This window comes from Elephas maximus, chromosome 8, assembly GCF_024166365.1.
Source record: "Elephas maximus indicus isolate mEleMax1 chromosome 8, mEleMax1 primary haplotype, whole genome shotgun sequence".
Classification (NCBI taxonomy): domain Eukaryota; kingdom Metazoa; phylum Chordata; class Mammalia; order Proboscidea; family Elephantidae; genus Elephas; species Elephas maximus.
Genome location: NC_064826.1, coordinates 100,368,889 through 100,393,424, shown reverse-complemented (window position 1 = coordinate 100,393,424; position 24,536 = coordinate 100,368,889). Strand labels below are relative to the sequence as shown.

Below are 24,536 nucleotides of genomic sequence, written 5' to 3'. Positions count from 1 at the left end.
CTCATCAGAGCCAGGTTCTTCCTGGGCACATTTTATGTGCTGCTTATTGAAGTTTTGCTGGTCTGTGTACCAGCCTATAAAATTTTGGCCCTGGTGGCATAGTGGTTAAGAGCTTGGCTGCTAAGTAAAAGGTTGGCAGCTCAAATCCATCAGCTGCTGCTTGGAAACCCTATGGGGTGCTTCTACTCTGTCCTATAGGATTGCTATGAGTCAGAATCTACTCGAAGGCAACGGATTTGGTTTTTTGGTTTTATAAAAGTCTAAAAGGAGTTTTTCCATCCAGAGGTCTGACAGTAGCCTTACTTCTGTGCTTTTACATTTGATTTTGGCTTTTAGAGTTATACAGTGAGGGGTCTTGTTATTGTCACAATAGAATTGACTAACCATCTGCCTCTCTCTCTGCTTTACATGGGTCTTGACAGAAATGGTGTAGGATTTTAATATATAATATCTAGTTGTACACTTTAAGGGACGGTGATGGCTCAGTGGTAGAATTCTCACCATCCATGTGAGAGGCCTGGGTTCGATTTCTGGCCAGTGTACCTCATATGCAGCTATCACCTGTCTGGAAACTTGTATGTTATCATGATGCTGAACAGGTTTCAGTGGAGCTTCCAGACTAAGATGGACAAGGAAGAAAGGCCTGACAATCTAATTGCAAAAAAATCAGCCAGTGAAAATCCTATGGATCACGACAGTGTGATCCTGTTATGCGTGGGGTCACCATGAGTCAGGGGCCAATTCCACAGCAGCTAACAACGACGACAACAGTTGTACACTTGCTACTTCCTTTGGAGAAGAAAAGAACTCCCCAAACCCATGACACTTAGTTCTAATACTTATCACTGGTGCTGACATCCTTGATGAATCCATTTGGGGAATGGAAAGAGACGTAAGTGAGACCTTCTCATAAACTTGCCTCCTAACTCTTGACATGTGTTGGTTTTGTTTTATTGCATACATGGACTGAAAGATTGGGGCTCTGCTTCCCGTCAGAGGCCATGGTTGCTGGCACGGAGCCCCAGTCATGTGATGTCCACATCCTCCTTAAAGGACCCAGTTCCCTGGCCTCTTGAATATGTAGGTCATGCTGCCATGTACACGCTCATTTATTTTGGGTACAGACCTGTTCCTCAAGCTGTAGACTTTAGAAATTCTTAGAGAGTAGATCGTGTTATGAACATCATACTTAGTCATCCTATTTGGGATGTTCGCAAGCATCTGGCCCAGCGCCAGGCACATGGTAGGTTCTCAGTTAATATTACTGAATCACAGGATTTGTTACACATATCAAGTTGTCAGGGTTGAAAGGCGTGGAAAGACAGATAATGAGTGAATTTGTTTATTTCCTAATGTTAGCTATCAGAAAGCAGTCCCACAAAATGAGTACCATCCTAAGGATTCTTTTCAATATAAAATGTTTAAAGTAGACTTTTTAATACATTATGACATGCCAAGACTGTCTTGTGAATCAAAGTGAAATTAGTGCAACTAATTCAGTTTGTACTTGGAGGATTCTGAAAGAGCCTTTTTGGCATAGTGGAAGGGGCAGGAGGTTTTTTCTTTTTTAATTTCTTTTTTTTTTTGTTGTGCTTTAAGTGAAAGTTTACAAGTTAAGTCAGTCTCTCATACAAAAATTTATATATACTTTGCCATGTACTCCTAGTTGTTCTCCCCCTAATGAGACAGCACACTCCTTCTTTCCACCTCTTATTTCTGTGTCCATTCAGCCAGCTCCTGTCCCCTTGTCTTCTCATCTCCCCTCCAGACGGGTGCTGCCCACATAGTCTCATGTGTGTACTTGAGCCAAGAAGCTCACTCCTCACCAGGATCATTTTCTATCTTACAGTCCAGCCCAAACCCTGTCTGAAGAGTTGGCTTTGGGAATGGTTCTAATCTTGGGCTAACAAAGGGTCTGGGGACCATGACCTCAGCGGTCCCTCTAGTCTCAGTCAGACCATTAAGTCTGGTCTTTTTACAAGATTTTGAGTTTTGCATCCCACTGCTCGGGGCAGGAGGTTTTTACTAGTCCAACCTGCATTCAGATCCACTGTATTGCTGTGTTGCCTTTGGGCTTTTTTGTTGTTGTTGTTAAGAATATGTACAGCAAAACATACACCAGTTCAAAAGTTTTTGCATGTACAATTCAGTGACATTGATTACATGCTTTGAGTTGTGCAATCTTTCTCCCCCTCCTTTTTTGAGTTGTTCAACCCCCATTAACATAAACTCACTATCCCCTAGCTAATCTTTCAAGTTGCTGTTGTCTATTTGATCCCGTATTATACAGTTCTTAAAAGAGCGTACTGTTCAAGGCAGACATTTGTTAAGCTGAACTATTGTTTGGTTTTAAGAAGACTTCAGGGGAAAAGGGTTAAGGTTTAAAGATTATCTCAGGGCAATAGTTTCTGGGGTTTGTCCAGCTGCCATGGCTCTAGAATGTCTGAGGTCCAGGAGAATTTTTTGAAATTCTGTTCTGCGTTTTCCCTATAAGGATGTGATCTTTATGGAAGCAGACTGCCACATCTTTCTCCCACCCAGTGGCTGGTAGGCTTGTACTGCCAACCTTTTGGTTAGCAGCTGAGTGCTTAACCACTGCACCACCATGGCTCCTTGTCAAAGCACCATAGTCACTTGCATATCTTTAGGCTAAAAACCCAAAACCAAACCCACTGCCGTTGAGTCAATTCCAACTCATAGCCACCCTATAGGACAGAGTAGAACTGCCCATAGAGTTTCCAAGGAGTGCCTAGCAGATTTGAACTGCTGACCTCTTGGTTAGCAGCCATAGCACTTAACCACTACGCCACCAGGGTTTCCATCCAGCATTTATTAATTCAGCTTTCTCAAGTTATATGTTTAAATTCTGGTATATTATGTCCCTCTCAGTAAAACCCAGATACTTCACCTGCTGGTAGAATGGGGATGATATGGCTTTTTGAAGATTAGAGATAATATATGAACGGGGTATGGCATACAGTAGACAGTAAATGGCATGAATTATCACCATCACAGTTAATAATAACCAGAATTAATCTGGTAGGCAAGAGTAGGATAGCAAACACTACGTGTCACACTTCAGGATTTCTCTAGGGTAGAGAACCTCTGATCAAATAAGTATTGTTTTTTAGAAGGCCCCTTGTTTAATCACCATGTGTTCATCCAGCGATTCAGGTCCTCTCCGCATTGCAAAGACGCCATCTCCGCCCGAGGAGCCTTCACCCGTCTCAAGCCCGGTAGCTAGTCCGAATCATACGCTAGCACCTGTGTCTCCTGCACCAGCACGGCCTAGGTCACCTTCACAGGTAGGAAGAGATCAAATGTATAGGGTGACAGAAGAACTCAAGGTGACACTATCCCGTCTGGGATAGTCCATGGTGCTGGGGCATTAAGAGGAGTTTGCAACTGGGGAGACTGAGATGTGAGGCTGTAGGCATCGTAACAATTTCTAGGAATCCACTTACGTTTCCTACTTGACTTTTTATGTTTCTTCACGCACCCTTCTGCTTGAGTCTGTTGGGACGTCTTACCGTGTTCTTAAGATGCTTAGGTTAGAGTGTTCTCCTCTTCTCCCACCTCTTGTACTCAGAATTCTTTCTTCCGATGCTCTATTTAATTCTGCCTTCTCCACGTAAACGTCCCTCCTCTAGCATGTCATATTGGGGCAAGTCCTGCCAAGAAAAGCAGGTATATTTATATGTCACTGCACATCTTTTACAGCACCCAGAACATATTGCACATGGGTAGCTATTCAGGAAAATGATGTGGAACAAATGCTGAAGAAACAGTAAAGGCCAGGCAAAGATAAATACAGAGACCAGTTGCTACCCTTACCTTTCCTACTTTGGGTGACAATGAAATTCCTGTAGGAAAACCTGTAGTTCATGCTTTTTTTGTGTGTGGTGAAACTGAAGAAGGTCTTAAGAAGATACGTGCAATGGATGGCCTCTGAAGTTCTTATTTTTTCAAAATACTGGAATGGCAGGTGAAATGGCTGCTGCCTATAGCCGTTCTCACTGATTCAGATGAGAAGCTGGCTTGATTTTTGAAATTCTAATTCATTGCTGAAGTGAGAAATCATTTTCAGTTTACCTCAGGGATGGTGTTGCCTTAGTTTAACCTTAAAGGTATGGGTACTTGGTCCTGAGGCCCCATGGCTAGCACTTGTGTGGAGATGAATGGATTCTTAGAGCTGGAGTTTTTCTCATTGGACCATTTCTTGTCAGTGCTCAGAGAATCACACAAGTAGACGGTATTCTTTACCTGACTCAGGTAGGCTTATTTCTACATGCAGATCTAAATTGCAACCAGTGACCAATCTGTCCACTTGGCTGTGTTCATGTGACATTTCTGCATGTCTCACATGTCATCTTGGGTGGAATTAACTACCATTTGCTTGTGCTTAATGCTTCTTAGACAAGGAAGGGGCCTCCTGTCCCACCTCTGCCTAAAGTCACCCCAACAAAGGAACTGCAGCAGGAGAATATCATCAACTTCTTCGAGGACAACTTTGTTCCGGAAATCAGTGTGACTACGCCTTCCCAGGTCAGTACCTGTCTGGAGCTGGGGTGTCCATGAAAGATTCAGGAAAGACTCTTGAAGGACTTTCAAGGGCCCACTCTAGAGAAGTGGCAAACGTTGGAGCCAAAATATAATTTCAGTTGCCATTTACGTTTATTTTAATTACCTGGTGTGTCTAAAGCATTCTCAAGTGGGAGATGTATAGTATTAAAAAATACTCTTACTTTTTTTTTTCTGATTATCAAGTGTAGTCCATATCTATTGCAGAAAATTGGGAAAGTACTGAAAAATGTAAAATGAAGAAGTTCAATCATCACACAAATGATACCACTCTGACATATGACCACTAATGTATTTTGATCTATTTTCTTTTCTGAGTACGTGTAGATTTTTGTTATGTATTCCTGGCTTTTCTGCTTAATTTTATCAAGCATTTTTTCATGTCATGGTATTTTCTTGGCAAAAAAAAAGAATGTTTAGCCATAGTATTCTGTCAAGCGATGGACAAGACTTAATTTATGCCACCAACTCCTGATTGTTAGACACACATTGCTTCCAATTGTTCTTTTACTTCACTAGTACCTCAGCAAGCATCTTTGTATAGGAATTCCTCTTTGCACCTTCAGTTATTTCTATTATGTATTCCTTATAGGAGAAATAAAAAAAGAAAAAAACAGTTGTTGTTGAGTTGATTCCTCATGAAGACCCCGCGTGTGTCGGAGTAGAACTGTGCTCCGTAATGTTTTCAATGGCTGCGATCTTTGGGAAGTAGATTGCTGGGTCTTTATTCCAAGGCACCTCTGGGTGGATTTGATTCTCCAACCTTTCAGTTAGCAGCCAAGCATTTAACTGTTTATGCCACCCTGGATACCTATAGGAGAATAGGAGAAATGAAACTAAGTGAAAATTTTTTTTTTTTAATTTATTGTGCTTTAAGTGAAAGTTTACAAATCAAGTCAATCTCTCATACAAAATTTATATACACCTTGCTGTGTACTCCTAGCTGCCCTCCCCCTAATGAGACACCATACTTCTCCTCTCCACTCTGTATTCCCCATGTCCATTCAAGCAGCTCCTGTCCCCCTCTGCCTTCTCGTCTCACCTCCAGACAGGAGCTGCCCACATAGTCCCATGTGTCTACTTGAGCCAAGAAACTCACTCTGCACCAGTATTATTTTCTGTTTTATAGTCCAGTCCAATCCCTGTCTGAAGAGTTGGCTTCAGCAATGGTTCCAGTCTTGGGCTAATAGAATGTCTGGGACCATGACCTCTGAAATCCCTCTAGTCTCTATCAGACCATTAAGCTTGGACTTTTTACGAGAATTTGAGCTCTGGATCCCACTGTTTTTCTGCTCCATCAGGGATTCTGTATTGTGTTCACTGTCAGGGCAGTCATCAGTTGTAGCTGGGCACCATCTAGTTCTTCTGGTCCCAGGCTGATATAGCCTCTGGTTTATGTGGCCCTTTCTGTCCCTCGAGCTCATATTTACCTTGTGTCTTTGGTATTCTCCATTCCCCTTTGCTCCAGGTGGGTTGAGACCAATTGATGCATCTTAGATGGCCATTTGGTGGTGTTTAAGACCCCAGACTCCACTCACCGAAGTGGGATGCAGAACGTTTTCTTAATACATTTTGTTATGCCATTTGACCTAGATGTCCCCAGAAACCACAGTCCCCAGACCCCTGCCCCAGCTACTCTGTCCCATGAAGTGTTTGGTTGTGTTTAGGTATTCAGGTTATATTCTCTGCTTTTGGTTTAGTCCAGTTGTGCTGACCTCTCCTGTCGTACGTGCTGTCTTTCCCTTCACCTAAAGTAGTTCTTGTCTAGTGTCTAATTAGGGAATACCCCTCTCCTTCCCTCCCCACCCTCATAACCATCAAAGAATATTTTCTTCTGTGTTTAAACTATTTCTTCAGTTTTTATAATAGTGGTCTCATACAATATTTGTCCTTTTGCAACTTACTAAGTGAAAAAATTTTTATGGCTTTTGCCTTTCATCCATTTACATGATTCAGCCAATGGAAAAGTAAAAGTTCCCACTGCTTTTGAACATACCTGGGTGATAGGTTCTATCCAGAGCTCCCCGTGGGGAACCTATAGAATTGTCTCCGCTAGAGCCTTGGTCATCTCATTGCCTCTTGACTTTGAGAGCTGCTCTGATGACCTTTAAGCCATGTCTTTGTTTTAAGAGTAGAAATACCCACAAAAGTCATGCCAATGCTCTTCCCACTACTGTTCTCGGGTTGGAAATAGTACTTATATTTTATAAGAGGTGCTAATGCGATATTGTTACACTGAATGCATCAATAACAACACAATGTATCATATCACAGTTACAGTCACACCCCACTGATAGTGTATCATTATCAATTATTGATAATGTTTCAATAGGAGGAGCTCATAAAATAGAACCTCAGGTGTAATGCAGCTGCAAGTCGCAATTTGGTGTTCATCCCTTTTTGAGAGCATTTATCAACAAGCACAATGCTTTTAGCCATTGTTTTTCCTCTTCTCTTATCTGTACGAGATGCTGAATTTAACTAACTAGGGCTTCCAATGTGATTTAGCAGCTCCTTAAAAAAAAAAAAAATTTTTTTTTTTTTGAAAAGAGGGAATTGCATATTTACCAGTGAATAGGTAAATTGTAGGTCTGGACATGCTCAGATGCTGCCAAAGATAGCTGTCTTGGAGCCAAATAATCTTACGCCACTTCCGCCAATTGCCCTGGTGCCAGAGCTGAGTGGGTTTAAATCTCCAGCTGTGCTTTCCTTCGTACCTGCTACTCCCAGCTTCATTCTCTTTTTTGCTACATCAACTCTCAAATGGAGAGCGGTTTGCAGCGATAATGCCCTTACTCAGGTTGCTTTCACCTGGACCCGCCCAGAGCACTCTCTCAATTCCATCTCAAATGGAGAACGTGCCCACCTGTGTGCCTTGTGGACTTAGCGGAGGACGTCTCCATTTGGTAGACGAGGCAACTGAGGTAGAGAAAACATGATACATAGATGGGGTCTGAAGCAAGGATGGGGTTCAAAAGTGTTCTTTCTCTTAAATTTTTTTTGGAATTTGTTGGTTCACAGATAAGGGTCCTTCATGGTGGGGGGAAAAAATGAATCACAGCATTTCTGAAAATTATAAACTCTGAGAGAGACCCCTAAGTATTTCTAAAGGAGCAACATTTGCTGGTATTGTTGAGTGAGGGTGATGAGGAAAGTGAAGAGTTGTGGAAGAGGAGAGGAAGTGCATTTCAAAACGCAGATGTTCCCAGCTGTGACTGCTGCCCTGAGCTGGGAGACTCACCTGCCACAGCTTGGCTGTTGCTTTATGCATGACTCCAAGACTGTTGGAAAGGGGAGAAAAGCCACCCTCCATCAAGGCCTTTAAGAACTTATTGGCTACTATGCTGTGCCAATCAGTCTGCCAGGTGAGTGGTGCAAACGATTAGCAACTGGCTGCTAACAGAAAGGTTGGAGGTTCGAGTCCACCCAGAGGTGCCTTGAAAGAAAGGCCTAATGATCTACTTTTGAAAAATCAGCCATTGAAAATCCTAGGGAGCACAGTTCTACTTTGGCACACATGGGGTTCCCATGAATTGGAATCGACTCAATGGCCACTGGTTTTAATGACCAGAGACATTATGGGGTGCATTTATGGGGCTCAGCTTTATTTATATTGTTTGATTTTAATTTGGGGAGGAGGCAGGCAGGGGTTTCCATCACTTTTCTAAATCTGAGAAGCAATGTGACTCTAACAGCCAGACCATAGTGTTCGACTTGAAGCATTTTCATTGACTAAATGATCATTTGTCTCAGATCAAGAAAGGACATAAAGCAGGGGTTTCTATTTCAGTCTACTTTCTGGCTTATTTGGTGATATAACTTCGCTTTGTTTAAAAACACACAGATAACCGCTTTTTCCTGAAAGTGCTTGTCAGTTTTCTCAGTTGCTTGTTCCTCTGTAGATATAGACATGGCCATTTTGTGTTTTTTTTTTTCAGCCCGAGTGTCAGATTCATTGGGTCTGGGGGTGGGGCCTGAGAATCTTCATTTCTAACAAGCCCCTGGGAGATGCTTATGGTACTAGTCTTGAGATCACACTGTGCGAACCACTGTTTCAGGCCATTAGGATCCTATGTGGTACAAATATTTGGCCATTAACAAAGTACCAAAGTGAATTAAATTTCTTGCAGGGAAATATGCAGCTCAGTCAAATGTATGCCATGACTGACCATTTAAAACTCCTCCGTGTAAGTGCCCCATGTAAAATGCCCCATACTTAGGGCTGTTGGACATATGCACATGTATGTGTGTGTTCGTAGTACTAGATGTGCTGATCAGATCATATGTCAAACTATGTATAAGTGAATGGATTGTCTCATCTGGATAGTTTTTTTGGCGGTGCACAGATACATACATAAAAGAGAATAAATACAAATGCCGGAAGAAAATGAGGTGCCTGCTGCAAGGAAGCAGGGTATTGAAAACTGAGAAGTATCTGAACAGGTTTTCTCCCTAATACGTGTATTCAAGATAATATGGAGTGATTTGTTTCCTTTTTATTTATTTATTTATTCCTAAATGAGTCATCCCACATTTCAAAGATAGGTTTTATGCCCCCAGTTTGTTATCTTTCCCTTGTGCTTCATGGGGAAGAAAATCATTTGTGTTAATCCCACCCATAAGCTCAAAATGTAATGACTGACATACATGTATCCCATTCTGTTGGGTTTGTGTGACTGGCACGACAGCATCCCTGTGGGGATTCTTTCCTGAGTGTGTCCTGGGATTGAAAACAGAAATCCGTCATGGCTACAGAGCCCTCTAATGGCCCAAACCTTAGATAAAACATACCCAACCCAGTCATAGATTGTTTTGTTTTTTTTTTTTCCTTGGAGGGAGGAGAAATTCTTGCTCACTGGGAGAAACCTGATTATCAGTAGCAAAGGGCTTATCTTGATTTTCTGTTCTGCATTTACAAAAATGGACCTGCTAAGGGACAAACCTATTTTTCCCTCCCAAGACATTAATATAAAGAAATTCACTGTGATGTGTGTGTGTTTTCCTGCATCGTTCCTTTAAAACTGTGTACCAAAGTGTGTCTCAAAGAACAATAGTCACCTGATTTGCTGTGCAAAGGCAATTCTTAGTCACATGAGGACTCAGGTGTGCGTGAGCCAAGCCGTGGTGTTTTCAATCACCTCATATGCATGCCAAAGCTGGACAATGAATAAGGAAGACCAAAGAAGAGTTGATGCCTTCAAATTATGTTGTTGGTGAAGAATATTGAATATACTATGGACTGCAAGACGAATGAACAAAACTGTCTTGAAAGAAATACAACCAGAATGCTCCTTAGAAGCAAGGATGGTGTACTTAGAAGCAAGGGTATACTTTGGACATGTTATCAGGAGGGACCAGTCCCTGCAAGAGGACATCATGCTTGGTAGAGGGTCAGCGAAAAAAGAGGAGGACCCTCTACGAGATGGATTGAACAGTGGCTGCAACAATGGGTTCAAACATAGCAACCATAGTGAGAATGGCGCAGGATCGGATCATGTTTGGTACTGTTGTACATGGGGCCGCCATGAGTTGGAACTGACTCGACTGTACCTGACAATCAGGGGCAGATTACCCACTAAGCACGGTGAGCATTCATAGCAGTTATCTCCCACTGTCTTTCCTAAATCTTCTCCCAACAATGATGTCACATATTTTCTCTCTTTGATGAGATTGTCCACTTTGTAAATCCAGAGGAATTGGTCATTAAACACTCCAGCTTATTTCTTTAAGCCCTGCTCATCATTCCTGTTGGGAGTGAGTGCACGGGGTGCTGGAAGGCAAAACATCAACACAGCCTGTCTTAGTCATCTAGTGCTGCTATAACAGAAATACCACAAGTGGATGGCTTTAACAAAGAGAAGTTTATTTCCTCACAGTAAAGTAGGCTAAAAGTACAAATTCAAGGTGTCATCTCCAGGGGAAGGCTTTCTCTCTCTGTCAGCTCTGGAAGAAGGTCGTTGTCCTCAATCTTCCCATGGTTGAGGAGCTTCTCAGGCGCAGGGACCCCAGGTCCAAATGACGTGCTCTGCTCCTGGTGCTGCTTTCTTGGTGGTATGAGGTTCCTAACTCTCTGCTTGCTTCCCTTTCCTTTTATCCCTTGAGAGATAAAAGGTGGTGCAGGCCACACCCCAGGGAAACTCCCTTTTCATTGGATCAGAGAGGTGACCTGAGTAAGGGTGGTGTTACAGTCCCACCCTAATCCTCCTAACATAAAATTACAATCACAGAATGGAGGACAACTGCACAATACTGGGAATCATGGCCTGACCAAGTTGATGCGTATTTTTGGGGGGACGCAATTCAATCCATGACACAGCCTTTCAATTGTATGAGCAGCAGGATCAGTTTAGCACCATTAATTTTCTATTTTGATACCTCTGTTTTCCAGCCTAATACTACATCTTGAATTTTAAGGTCATGAAATCATCCTGTTTTCGTTAGCCAATCGAATTGAAATAGATTTTCAACTTACAAAATAAGTTCACGAAATGGCCCTTTTTCTCTCTGCGGCCCTGATGAGGTCAGCCTGTGATTATGCACACATGCATTATTCACTTGCTTGAATAGCTGTAATGTGGGTTTCTTTTCAACGGAGCATATTTCTGGGCCAACTGCCTCTTCACTCACTTGATTTTTTTCAAAGCAAACGTTAATATTATCTTAAGGCAGAAAGAATTAGTAAGATGAAAATCTTCAAGGGATAAAAAATACACAGTGTATTTCAAGCTCAAGTGTAGGCAGCTTATCTGCCTGGGTGGATTACCCCATCACTGCCCCATTCCTTGAGCAAAGATAACCAAGCTGTGCAGTTTGTTTATCATCCGAAGTTCTGATATATGTTTAATCACTATGTTTCTTTGACCTCACAATTCAAGGTCCTCAGACCCCTCTAACAATTCCTAGACTTTTCCTCCCTCCACTTCACCCCCTATTTTGCATCCTTTATTCCACTACTTGGTAGGGGTTCTCCAGGTGTAGCCCAATGTCCAGTGAAGCACAAGCTTTTTAAGTCTGGCTGATAGGAATAAGCACTGTTACTGAGCATGTATGAGCACTGGGCACTGCTATCACTAAGTCTTTTGGGCATTTCTTTCCTGGACTCAGGTAATTTCTTCACATGTGTACATTTATCGGTGTTTTGCTGAACACTCTAGGGAGACCCTCTTCAGATCTCTAGGATTTTCCCTTTGTACAGTGCTTTCCTCCCCAGTATTCTGTCCTGAGAACTCTAAGCCACCGTGGTAATCCCATTCCTTCATCTCTGTCTCTATAACTCCCATGTTACAGCTATTCCATCAAGTGAGTAATGCATGTGTGCATAATCACAGGCTGACCTCATCAGGGCCGCAGAGAGAAAAAGAGCCATTTCGTGAACTTATTTTGTAAGTTGAAAATCTATTTCAATTCAATTGGCTAACGAAAACAGGATGATTTCATGACCTTAAAATTCAAGGTGTAGGTTTTGCCTGGATTCCCATCCCTTCCCTATAACCTGAAACACTCTCAAGACAGTAAGGACGGACAATCATAGGGATCACTTTGTTTGTTTTCCTCTCTGAGGGATCACTACCCTTCAATGCTTGAGGTTGTGCCTTATAAATCTTTTATATCTACATCTGTATCTATATCTAGATATAAATGAATTTTTAAATCCAGGTTAATTTTTAAAATGATTTTACTGATTTGCAAATTGATGAGCGTTTTTGCTGTGTACATAAAGCTTATAGCCACCCTTTCATGATCCACGGGCCGTATGGCATCCACTTACATTTTCCACCTCTCAGTGTTCTTGGGAAGCTGCTTTCCCACTGACAGTATATGAGACCATTACTGCTTGAAATGGAAGAAATGGGTGTTTGCCTCAAATTACTGCTTTTACAGGGTGTTGTATGAGTTGGTGCATCTTGGTGCATCCTACATGGACATATGTGTCCCACAAACCTACAGCAGAGCCAAGAGATACATAAATGTCCCAGAGGCCCACGGGACATATGCATTCCACCAATCCTACTCTCCTCCCAGATTCCAGAGAGACGTATACATCCCACCAATCCTATCCCCACCCCCTGCCGCGAGTTCAGGGGGACATATGCATCCCACCAATCCTACCCACTCATCAGAGTCCAGAGAGACATATGTGTCCCACCAGTTCTATCCACGGAGTCCAGAGGGACACACTCAGTACAGACACTTAGTGATTTAGCATGCATTCCATTTATGAAAAAATAAAAAATTTAAAGCAGAAAATAATTCAGTTATGAAAGGGTTATAAGCCTGTCTGTAGGAACAAAATATTTATACACCTGTAAGGCTTTCAATTCAGATTACCATTGCCCTTAACAAAGGTTGTATAGTCTACACCCACTATCGTTGCACAAGAGCACTTTTTTTTTTTTCACCCTCACCAGCACTAGGAGCTATCATTTAAAAAAAATTTTTTGTATTTAATAGTAGGAGATTGTATTTCATTATTATTTTAATTTGTATTAGCTGAGTATACCCTGGATCACCTCTGTTTCAGTTTATGCACCCAGAGTAAGTAAAAACACATAAAAAATAACATTTCCATAGAACAAAGCTACAGGTATATACGAGGTATAGACAGTAGATTAAGGCATTTGTGACTACAAGATAGAAGAGCTTGGTTTCTTAGTTTTCTATGAATTTTTGGTTTTACGGTAATGTTACTGATGTATCTATTCTTATGAGGTGCAATTTTCAGTTTAGAGCTTACTTCAGAGTCCCTGGGTGGCACAAATGGCTAAGTACTGGACTACTAACTGAAAGACTGGTGGTTCATATCCACCCAGAAGTAAGGGCTGGTGATCTGCTTCTGAAAAGTCACAGCCTTAAAAACCCTGTGGAGCAGTTCTACTCTGCACACTTGGGGTTGCCAGGAGTCAGAATCGACCTGAAGCTACTAACAACAACAAAAGCAGAGCTTACTTCACTTACTAATATACCTGAATGGAAATGTTTTAGACCATTTATAATTGCATCCCATTTAAGGCACCATTAAGAAGTTTTTCATATTTAGCTCTTACATTGATGGCAGTGTATAATTAGACATAATGAAGCCTGGCGGGTCATAGAAGGCATCCAAGTTTGGAAATTAGATGGATCTGAATTTCATTGGTAGCATTGCCATTTACTTGCTGTGCGATCATGTCCCAGTTAACTAAAGAATGTAATTCTCAGTTTCTTTTTCAGATAGTTGTTGTTTTGTTAATAATTATTATTGTTACCATAATCATTATGCCTGTGACGGGCAGTGAACTTTGCTTAGGTAATGTAGCCACACGCTGTACCCTTCTCAACTCTTAGCAAGTAAAACCTTATTGTCATGCCAGCTCCTTTTGATGACAAGGGCAACTAGGTTCTTGTGGATTATGGGGAAAACAGTCGATACCAACAGTCCCAGATTCATGCATTTACTTAGGTCAGCACATCATTGCAGTGTATCTAAAGTGGAAAAAAAATCTTTTTTTTAAATATAGTGTCATGTTCCTTGGGGATGCTGGATTGTAAATTCGTGACTACTTATTTCGGTTAATTCATTTAATGAACCATACTAGCATCCCATTTTTTTGAGATATAACAGGCAACAATCAGGTGTCATATACTGAGATTTATAAACAGCTGGGTCAATTGTTTCGCTACAGTATTTAAAAATTAAATAGCTCTATAAGATGACCATTGCCATAATAATGCTACTTAAGAAATCACTCAAGAACTCAGTGGCTTCTAATAATAAATACTTATTTCTGTAAGTCTATAGCTTTGCTGGGGATCAGTTAATCTAGACTGATTCAGCTGAACTTGGCTCCAACCTGCAGATTTAGTCCAGGTCTGCTGTATGTGTCTCTCATCCTTCATGGACCAGTGGCTACCCAAGGATGTGCTTTTCCTGGTAAATGGCAGAAATTTAAAAAAAAAAAAAAAAAGTCAACCATGCAAGCCGTTTAAAATTTTTGCTTGCTTCACATTCCTTAAGATCCATTGGCTAAATCATGATACATGGTCAACTCCAAGTCAAGAATGGGAAAGTAAACTCCACTTTTCGTGAGGCCACGGCAAGGATAGGAGTGAGGATTTATGTTCACATTGCATACCTATACCAGAAGAGATCCAGTACCTTAAAATATGAATTTAGATATGCCCTGGAGAAGATCCCTCATGAAAATAGCAAAGAACAGTATTCTAACTGGTAATGTTTTTCACTGGGTAGTTTTACTTCACTGTGGTTTTGACATCTATTTTCCTTTCTTAGGGCATATTGCAGGTTAGAATTCTAGACTTTTGGTGGTAAAACACCCCTGAAGATCAAGTTCCCAAAAAGCTTAAGATTGTCGGGAACCACTAGATCTACATTAATGAAGATGTAATGTAGGGAATAGGAAAAATAGTTTTCACTTGTTGTGTTTAGGGAAATGACATCTCACTGTGTTTCAATATGTAACAACAGAGTTGCGAGGGCTTCCCTGACTTTAAAAAGGAATACCACATGAATGTTGTTAGCTGCCGTCGAGCTAGTCCCTGACTCATGGCAACCCCATGCACCACAGGATTGGACTGTTGTGATCCATAGAGTTTTTATTGGTTGATTTTTCAAGTAGATTGCCAGGCCTTTCTTCTTAGTCTCAGACTGGAAGCTCTGCTGAAACCTGTTCAGCAACAGAGCAGCATGCAAGCCTCCATTGACAGATGAGTGGTGTCTGTGCGTCAAGTGCCTTGGGCAGGAATTGAACACAGGACTCCTTCATGGAAAGCGAGGATTCTTCTTTTTGCTCTTTTTATAGCTTTGTCAAATGCTCTTTGGTAAGAATGCCTTGAGGGATAACTCTCAAAGTTTAGTGAGGAAACCCAAATAGAAGATGAGTCTGAAGAAGACAGCTACACTATTTTGAAGGCACCCGAATTGTTATATAGATATTTTATGATGGCAATCTTACAGGCACACATATACATTATTAGTAATAGTAATTAATAGCATCATTAACTCCAAATTCTGTTTTGAATATCTCCTATGTATTATGTACAGTGCATTTGTTATATTACTTATGGCTATCCTACTAGTTATTGTTGTCATTAGGTGCCATCAAGTCAGTTCTGACTCATAGTGGCCCCATGTACAACAGAACAAAACACTGGCCAATCCTGGGCCATCTTCACAGGCATTGCTGTGTTTGAGCCCATTGCTGCAGTCACTGTGTCAATCCATCTTGTTAAGAGTCTTCCTCTCTTTTGCTGACCCTCTACTTTACCAAGCATTTTGGCCTTCTCCAGGGACTGGTCTCTCCTGAAAACAAGTCCAAAGTATATGAGATAAAGTCTTGACATCCTTGCTTCTAAGATGCATCTGGCTGTACTTCTTCTAAGATAAATTTGCTCCTTCTTCTGGCAGTCCATGGTATATTCAGTATTCTTCACCAATACCATAATTCAAATGCATCAATTCTTCGGTTTTCCTTATTCATTGTCCAGCTACTAGATATTAGTACTCCCAATTTCTACGTGAAGAAACTGAGGCTAAAAGAAGCTATATTAATTGCCTAAGGCCACCCAGCTAGCAAGTGGCAAAGCTGGGATGCAAACCTAGATTTATCTAAATCAAGGTCTGAATATAACCCGTTATAGTCCAATGCTGCCTTTCAACTCAATCTCTAAAATCTCAGTTGAGCTTTATGAGGAGATTAACTCATTGGGCTCATAAGATGACTGATGGATACATTTTTGTGGCCTAAATTTTCATGGAGAGCTTGGCCACTCTTGTGTCTTTTAGAATTCCTCTGCAGGCCCTCCAGCCCCTGTGGGATGAGGGTCTCAGTGGCAGGCTGGATAAGCTTTGAGTCAGAGGGGGCTGACTGCGGTCCTGCCTCCCATGTTCCAGGTGGGGAACCTGGGGCAAAAGATAACCCCTCAGCCCCATTCTCCACTCCTTCATGGGGAAATGGTGCCATCTGCCCTTAGGTTTAACATAAGGAATAAATTAGACAATACAGGTAAAATACAGTTTGGGGAATATGGTAAAGTAATTGTTTTAAAGGCAATAGTAGTGTGGTTTTCATTAGACTGCACTCAAGTGTGTTCTTACGAGTGAATGTTCCTACAAGTAAAGCTATTAGACTAGTGCCTAAGTGCAGTGTGTTAGCTAAATTTAAAAAATATAATCTGTACCAATATAAAAGTTGGTGAAAAATGGGCCTTTTGCTGATTTGGAATAGGAGCCAAGGGAGTCAGGTGATAGTTTTGCGACTGTAATTGTTAAAGAAAGAAAGGATGTCAAGAGAGCATTATCCTTGCGAAATTAAAAAATATATATATGTAAAATATATATATTATATATGTATGTGGTGGAATCATGCTGCAAAATAGAAAAGTCAAGGCCTGTAACATGATATGTAAGCAGTTTCCGTTCTACAGTGAATGTGGGTATACTAACAAATAGTATCTGTTATATCCCCAAGGTTTTCATTTTTCTAAACTTTATTCCTAAGATCAATATTAAAATAACTCCTGTCCTTTAAAGTCTTTATCTAAACTTTTTTATTCTTATATAATACTTCAACAGTTGGAGCCCTGGTGGCACAGTGGTTAAGTGTTTGGCTGCTAACCAAAAGGTCGGCAGTCTGAATCCACCAGCCGCTCCTTGGAAACCCTATGGGGAAGTTCTGTCTACTCTGTCCTATAGGGTTACTATGAGTCTGAATCAGCTTGATGGCAATGGGGTTAATACTTCGCCAGTTAGTATGACTTTTTAACTTCTAGGCAACACATGGTCAAAAATGAAGCTTAAATAAAATACCAAACACCTGTAACTCAGATTTTATGAAACCAACCTCAAGTCTCTTCACCGTGGTATACTTTACAGAAACTGTCTCAGCTCTGCCCCTTGCTGTGTCAGTTGAGCCAACTTTAAGGCCATGTTATCTTCCTATATCATAATACCTCAAATAAATGGATGAATCTTAATGCTCAGTATTATAGATTTAAAAAAAATTATTATAGCGGGATTTTCACTCTGTGTCTTAGTGAGCTGACCTTCTCTCTAATCCAAGCATATCATTAGCGTGGGGCTTATTTTTCAGCAAACATTGGAGGACATGTTTCTCTCTCTTCTGCCCTCCCTCCTTTCTTTCCTCCCTCCATTATATACACATACATACAGTCAAGAAAACAATATTATGGGTGAAGAACAGGCTATATGGTAACTAAATCAAGATACAGTACTACAGAAGGGATGGGGCAGGAAGAATCAGGTCAGCAGTAGACAATGATTGCTTCCCTAGGTTACTGCAGTGGATCCAAGTCTTGGTCTGCTTTGTCTGTCTGGTCACCTGAGCCCTCATAGCTAACAGAGAAGGAGATTCCTTGGATCTTGGTGGAATTAGGAAACATCTTTCAGACATTCTCTTTGTTGGTTGGACTTAGAACTTGACAAAGGACAGCACTGGAGTCTAGGACATGCCCCAGGGTGACTAAGCGGTACTTGGCCAGAGCTGGTTATTTCCCCTCTCACTACATTTAGCTGAGTGACCCTGGAGGCACTTGGATGTGCCACCTAAATGGTAAACTATCAAGTATGTGTGGAGGATACTGAATGACAATACTGGAGGGATTATACCTGGGCTATATCATGAGCTTTTATCAGAGTCAAACTGATGCATATTTTGCTTTGCTTTGTTTTAACAGAATGAAGTCCCTGAAGCAAAGAAAGAGGAGACTTTGCTGGATCTGGACTTTGACCCATTCAAGCCTGAGTTAGCATCTGTGGGTTCTGCTGGTGTGACCCACTCACCCATGTCTCAGGTATCAAGGGTTTCTTTTGTATGTCTGGGGATGATATTTCATGAATCTTAATAAGCTCAGTAAGATAATGGATGTGTCTTTCAGTGATCATTCTCCCTTTCAAATGACTTTTATCTATTTTACTTCTTGGTTGACAAGTATTTCTAATGGGAGTAGAAAGAGGATGATATCAATATTAATTCATTTAAACCCCTCCCCCCCACCATTAGCTTTCTTTTCCCATAGAGCTGGGGTAACCAACCATGCATCGAGTAATTATTAATCATGCCCCCTTTCATGGTCAGAACTGTCCAGGTTTGGGTGATACATTTTATGGCCACTCTAAATAAAGCTCCTGCTTTTGGCTTTGGGTTTCATCTTCTTACTGTTTTCTTTGCTTTGCCTCCTCACACCTTGCAAAGACATGTTTGAAATCACCATGAGATTAAGCCCTGGCAAAACTGTTTTCAGCCTTGATAGTTTTAAACTCTATGATGTCCTCAGCTTCCATGCTGTAGCAACTTCCCTCTTTTGATCTGGATCATGGCTTGATGTAGAGTTGGCATGGCCTACCCAAGCTTATCCTTGCTTATCATTGCCTTACTCTCAACATTTCTCGCATTACAGAAGGTATTGCGATAGCATTCGCTGTCAGAGGGATACTGGTGGTGTGTGCTGCAATGACCTGTGGATGGTGCCTCTGGAGTATAGTTAATTTACAGTTATCCATGCTAATGGAAGGGAGTTAACTTAAAATTTTGACTAAATAGTCATTGTTTATATCAGTATTTTGGATATGTTTGGGATCTTTTCATTTGAATTTGGGCAAATCTAAAGATGCAAGAGTATACTTCAAACTAATTAATGAAGGTGTTTCATAAAACTCAATTTAGGGTATAAGACCCAGCTTAGTTTCCTTTTATTGAAGCCTTCTTGATACATCCCAGTAAACCACTGGGGAACAGACAGCTCATTATGAATCTCAGTAAATAAGGCTTCTATCTAATCTGTGCTTTGTTCCAGAATGTGATTGGGTTTCTAAAGACCTCCCTATTATGCAGTAGAAATAATAAAAGTCTAAAATGTCACCAAAACAGGAAATTAAGTAGATCAGGTACTAGCCTTAAAGGTGTTTTGCAAAAAAAGAAAAAATGGATCTTTTAGATGAAAATTTCAGGAAGCTCTATCTGTTTGCTCCCTTCTGTGAGATTCTCGATGTGCCTTAGAGTGTTAAAGGCTCTGAGAAGTCCTGCATTAAAAAAATTTTTTTTTAGATTTGTTTAACACAGAGTTTCCCGAACAATGGAATCTGTTTTGATGAAACTTTTCTTATCATTCGTTGAAACTAGTGTTCTCCAAAACATATTTTTGGGAAATGCCAAAGTAATAATTGCCAGCCAATTTGAGAGACATGCGTTAGTGCCCGTGATAAGTAGAAAATGAACGTACATATAACAGTATACTTCCTTCTCAGAGCTTCTCCTCAGATTTCCTCTGCTCACTTTCTGCTACTTTAGTGGCAGAAAGGAAGTTTTCATGGTGGATGCTGCGATATCTGTGGATGAGAATCAACAGCAATTCGGTCTGTAAATTTGAATTAAGAGAGAAGCCTTTTTATGTCAATTCATGATTAATCCATAAATCTAGGAATTTGTGTGGACTTAGGGCTAGGGGTTCTTTTAGAATTTTTTATTTTCTAAGCAACCTTGGTTGAATCTTCACACATCTTAGTTCTGAAGAAAATGAGTTACTGCAGTTAGGGAAAGCTGTATGCACCTCTGTGTCCTTCCCTTGGGGCCAGGTAATAAACTGCTCCAGCTTCTCAGTGGCTGTAACTGAGCCGCCTCACTGCAGAGTCACCTGCGATCCAGCTCTCATCACATCTCTCCCCCTGTGCTGAGAAGGAGCATCTTAGGTCAAGTCGACAGACAAGTATGGTGCTTTGGATTCTGCCAGCCTTCTTCCGCTTCACTCACAGTGATCTCCCTTACCCATCGCCTGACCTCATGTCTTAAATTGATGTTCTTGCTGCTGGCGGAACACCTCATCTTGTGATCTCTGTAGTCCATCCACACAAGCTAGCTCATCCTTTCTCCATCCCGAGCGTTGATAAACACAATGTCTCACATGGCTGCCTTCCTTTGGAGAAGCTATTGGTGCCGTGTGCATTATGCAAAGACGTGTAGTAGCTGTTTTGACCTGTGATTCTTAAGGGACGTGAAGCAAAGAAACAGAAACCACCTGAGTGATCAGAAAATGCATATTAGATGCAGAAGAAGCCCCCCAAATTGTAGCTTTCAATGGAGCTGTTCACTCTTCTTTCTGAGTCATTTCATGCATAGGTGGTATCCGGGAGACCACCAAGCTGTACAGAGATGCAGGCAGGTGAGCAGTGTGGTTAGAGCCAGCACAGATGAAATGGGTGGTATCATTCAGAACCTCAGGGCATGCATTCTCTCCTACAGAATCCACAGAAGAGGAGATGTGTTGTCTGATCTGGAAATTGTTGTGACAGTCATATTTGTAAGAAGAGATTGCGAGAGTCTGTAATTTGCTGTTCACATTTAGTGATTCAACACAAGTACATAAACATGAATCCTTTCACGTCACAAGGACATAGGCAGAAAAGGATGCGGCTTTAGCAGCAATTCTTAACCACAAAGGAAATAAGAGAGGTTGCCCCTACTCTTCCCACACACAGTGGAAGCCATTTGAACCATCTGGATTCATTCTCCAGGATCAATAAGCTTCATAATTAAAATGGCAGTAGTAAGTGTAATTCATCTATATGTCTCACGGGGCACCCTGATAATTTGCATGATTACCAAATTAATTGAGCTGTGTGTTATATTTTGACATACTGAAGAACTACTCTTCCAGGGTGTATTTACCATCAAACTAGTTATAATACATCCTCATGGTCCTCATCATCTTGAATGTGTGTGTGCGTGGGAAGGTGGATAGCATTAACGATAGGATCTGCAGTTCCTCAGAGAAGAAGTTATAAGCCCTAATACCTGGACCCCTTTTTTATTTCATTCAAATGGCATGTGCAGGTGTGTGTGTGTTAAATAACCCCATTCGTTGTGTTACAAATATAGCTATCCACCTGTAGAGGGAAAGGCAGATTAACTAGAGCTGCATGCAGCCAGTGAGCATTTGAAATATTATAACTGAAGAACTAAAGTTTTATTTCACATAATTTTACTTAATTTAAATTTAATTAGCCACATGTGGCTAATTAAATTTAAATTAAGTAAAATTATGTGAAATAAAACTTTAGTTCTTCAGTTATACTATAATATTTCAAATGCTCACTGGGCTGCATGTGGCTAAAAAAAAAACAAAAAAACAAAAACCAAACCCGTTCCCATCGAGTCAATTTCAACTCATAGCGACCTTATAGGACAAAGTAGAACTGCACCATAGGGTTTCCAAGGAGCATCTGGTGAATTCGAACTGTTGACCTTTTTGTTAACAGCGGAGCTCTCAACCACTGTGCCAGCTGGGCTCCCACATGTGGCTAGTGGCTACCATATTGAACAACACAGCTATGGAACGTTTTTATCATCAAAGAAAGTTCTGTTGAACAGTGCTGGACTAAATGTTTAGAGAGTGTCCATCATTTTATTCCAACGGCTTTTTATCACCTCAGATTTTTTTTATGTGTTTGGGCTTTATATACCTAACAGTATTTTTCTTTGTTTTCAGACATTGCCCTGGGACCTATGGACGGTAAGAGCACTAAGAACTATGCATTTTGATGTTTCTGGATCCCTAGAAACTTGGTAACCCTTTTTAGATTTTTAATGATAATGTAGTCTCCTGGGACAATCATCAGCCCCCTGCAGGTTCCTGGCATTACTAGAATCTGGAGAGGATGATGAAGAAAAGAGTGCTAATGGGCCGGATTTCTGGATGGCCAATGGTCAAGAGTTCAGTGTTGTGAACCTTCACGCTTGTTGCTGTGGTTTTTGGTGGCTGGAGGAGGTGCTGAGGGTGAAAGGCATGTGCCTATGTTGTTTTTACAAAAAGTGTGGATGAGAAAGTGTAAGGGATGGCAACTTTGCATACGAAACAAGCAATTTTTTCATTATTGTGTTTAAAAAAAAACCTTCATCAGTAAGAATTTAAGCTTTACAGACAGCCCTGGGTTTGCCAGGCTCTGCTACTTATAACCTTGTGACTGTGAGCAATTTCTAAAATTTCTCTAAGCCTCAATTTTCTCATCTGGAAAATAAAAGTAATGACACCTGCCTCATAGGGTTGAGTGAGGAATAAATAGGGTAATGTTTCTAAAGCATTTAACCCAATGTCTGGCAAGCATTAAAAACTAGGTGTTGTGACTGTTATTTATTCAGCTAATCTGTTGTGCAAGGATGAGTACTTCCAGAATTTAGATTTGGGAAAGACACACAAATAGAGCTTTGTGGTGGCAGCATCTGTGCTGTGAAATGAAGAAATGGACCACACCCATATAGAGCCACACATCTCTTGGGATAGGACCTTTGCCTGCCCCATTTTAGAAAAGCCCTGGATTATGGTCTTGAGAACTCAGCTTGTTTCACTGTTTCTTCTTCCTTTGTGAGACTGCAACAGGAGAGTTTGTTAGATCTAGTTATTTGTGGATCTGGTCTTCAGAAGTAACACTGCCGCTTTCTCCCCTTAAAACAGAAGGCTGACTGTCCTGTTCCCATAGTAGGAACAGGTTTATACTGCACTACTTAGCATCCTTGGAGCAGCGTCAAACAATGTTGGTTGACAACGCCAGTGACTAAGTGATATCGTTTATAGTGAGTTGTTTTTACGTGTATATTCACAAAAAGGGATGCATGGGTTGACATTCAGGACATTTGGATCTGTGCTTCAATGCTGCGTATTCTTGGAGATTAAGGGAATGATGTTAATTTCCGGGACCTCCAATATTTCATATCTTTAGTTGGAGTTATAACACATTTCCCTTTCTCAGCTGAGGAGGTTGTAGTGAGGGTGAGGGTAACATCTAGAAGATAGAGCTTTGACTGTTTCCGAGGACAGACCTGCTAGGAATGGTAACAATAGCAAGATTGCAAATGATGGCTCTCTTGATATAATCACTTGCAGTTCTTAATTCTCTGTTTCCCAGTGCTTTTCCCTTATGTGCAGAAAATGGCTTTCAGGTTGGGGGTAGAACATCAGGGAAATCCTCCAGGCAGTCACAGTAGTTAACAACAGATCATCCTCCATCCACATGCCTACCTCAAGGGCAGAACCAAGTGTGGGATGATACTTGTGAAGACTTTATTTAGACATTGTATCAGAATATATGACGTCGTATAATTTTGTGGCCTTCTGGTTCTCTTAGGCTTGTTTATGTATTGGAAACTTTGCATTTAAGTCTACCAAAGAAGAATTTATCAACTAACCGTAAAACATCGTGTTGGTGCTAGAAAATGACAGAGGCATTCTTGGTGTTTCATTTGTGCCCATTCCATAGGAGTCTTGAACAGTGTCGGTACAAAACTCATTCCTGTCACAAAATGAGTTAGTAAAAGCCAAGCTAGTAAAAGCCATGGCCTTCAGCAGAATGTTCACTCTGAACATCAGTGGAATTTAATGTGCCCATTAATTTTCTTCTTTTGTCTTTTTTTTTTTTAAAACCCCGAACAGACCAGCACTGATTTGGTACAACCGGTAGGTAAATTTCCAGAAAAATCTGGATTTTTTTTAGTTATTCTGCTTTATATACATGATGTATTATCTAGAATGAGCTTATTTCTCATGACATTGCTTGTCACAGGCTTAACCTTAAGCCATTTAATTTAACTACTTTCTAGTTTTATCTAACTGGAGCTACCCTACTGAAGAGCTTTATGTTTCTCATCAAATCTTACCATGATCTATTTCATCTTATGTTTTTTTTTTTTTTCTTTGCTCTTCTGCATACTCTAAAGACTGACTCTTCAAAAAGTCTTTCCCTGTGTAACCTGATCATGGAGGAAACTCCAGACAGTGGTTTGGCTGAAGAAATTCAAAGATCTCAAATTGACCTAGGTGCATTTACTTGGGGCCCTGATGCTAGTACAGACAGTGTCAGCTGGGAAATCACCCAAGGCAGGTCTCAGGAAGACTCTGCATATCTCTCTGAAGCAGATCAAAGCATGAGACTTTCAACTGGAGACCTTTCT

At 40.9% G+C, this 24,536-nt stretch overlaps 1 protein-coding gene across 2 annotated transcripts in view; it reads left to right on the top strand.

Moving 5' to 3' along the window:
- Window positions 1-24,536, top strand: part of AMPH (amphiphysin) — a 289,401-nt gene that overhangs the window by 228,684 nt on the left and 36,181 nt on the right. For both annotated transcript variants that reach the window (XM_049893917.1, XM_049893916.1), the window contains exons 10-14: window positions 3,167-3,305; window positions 4,417-4,545; window positions 18,274-18,390; window positions 22,081-22,104; window positions 24,019-24,042. In XM_049893917.1, the coding sequence (XP_049749874.1) occupies window positions 3,167-3,305; window positions 4,417-4,545; window positions 18,274-18,390; window positions 22,081-22,104; window positions 24,019-24,042 (433 nt within the window). The remainder of the gene's footprint in view (window positions 1-3,166; window positions 3,306-4,416; window positions 4,546-18,273; window positions 18,391-22,080; window positions 22,105-24,018; window positions 24,043-24,536) is intronic.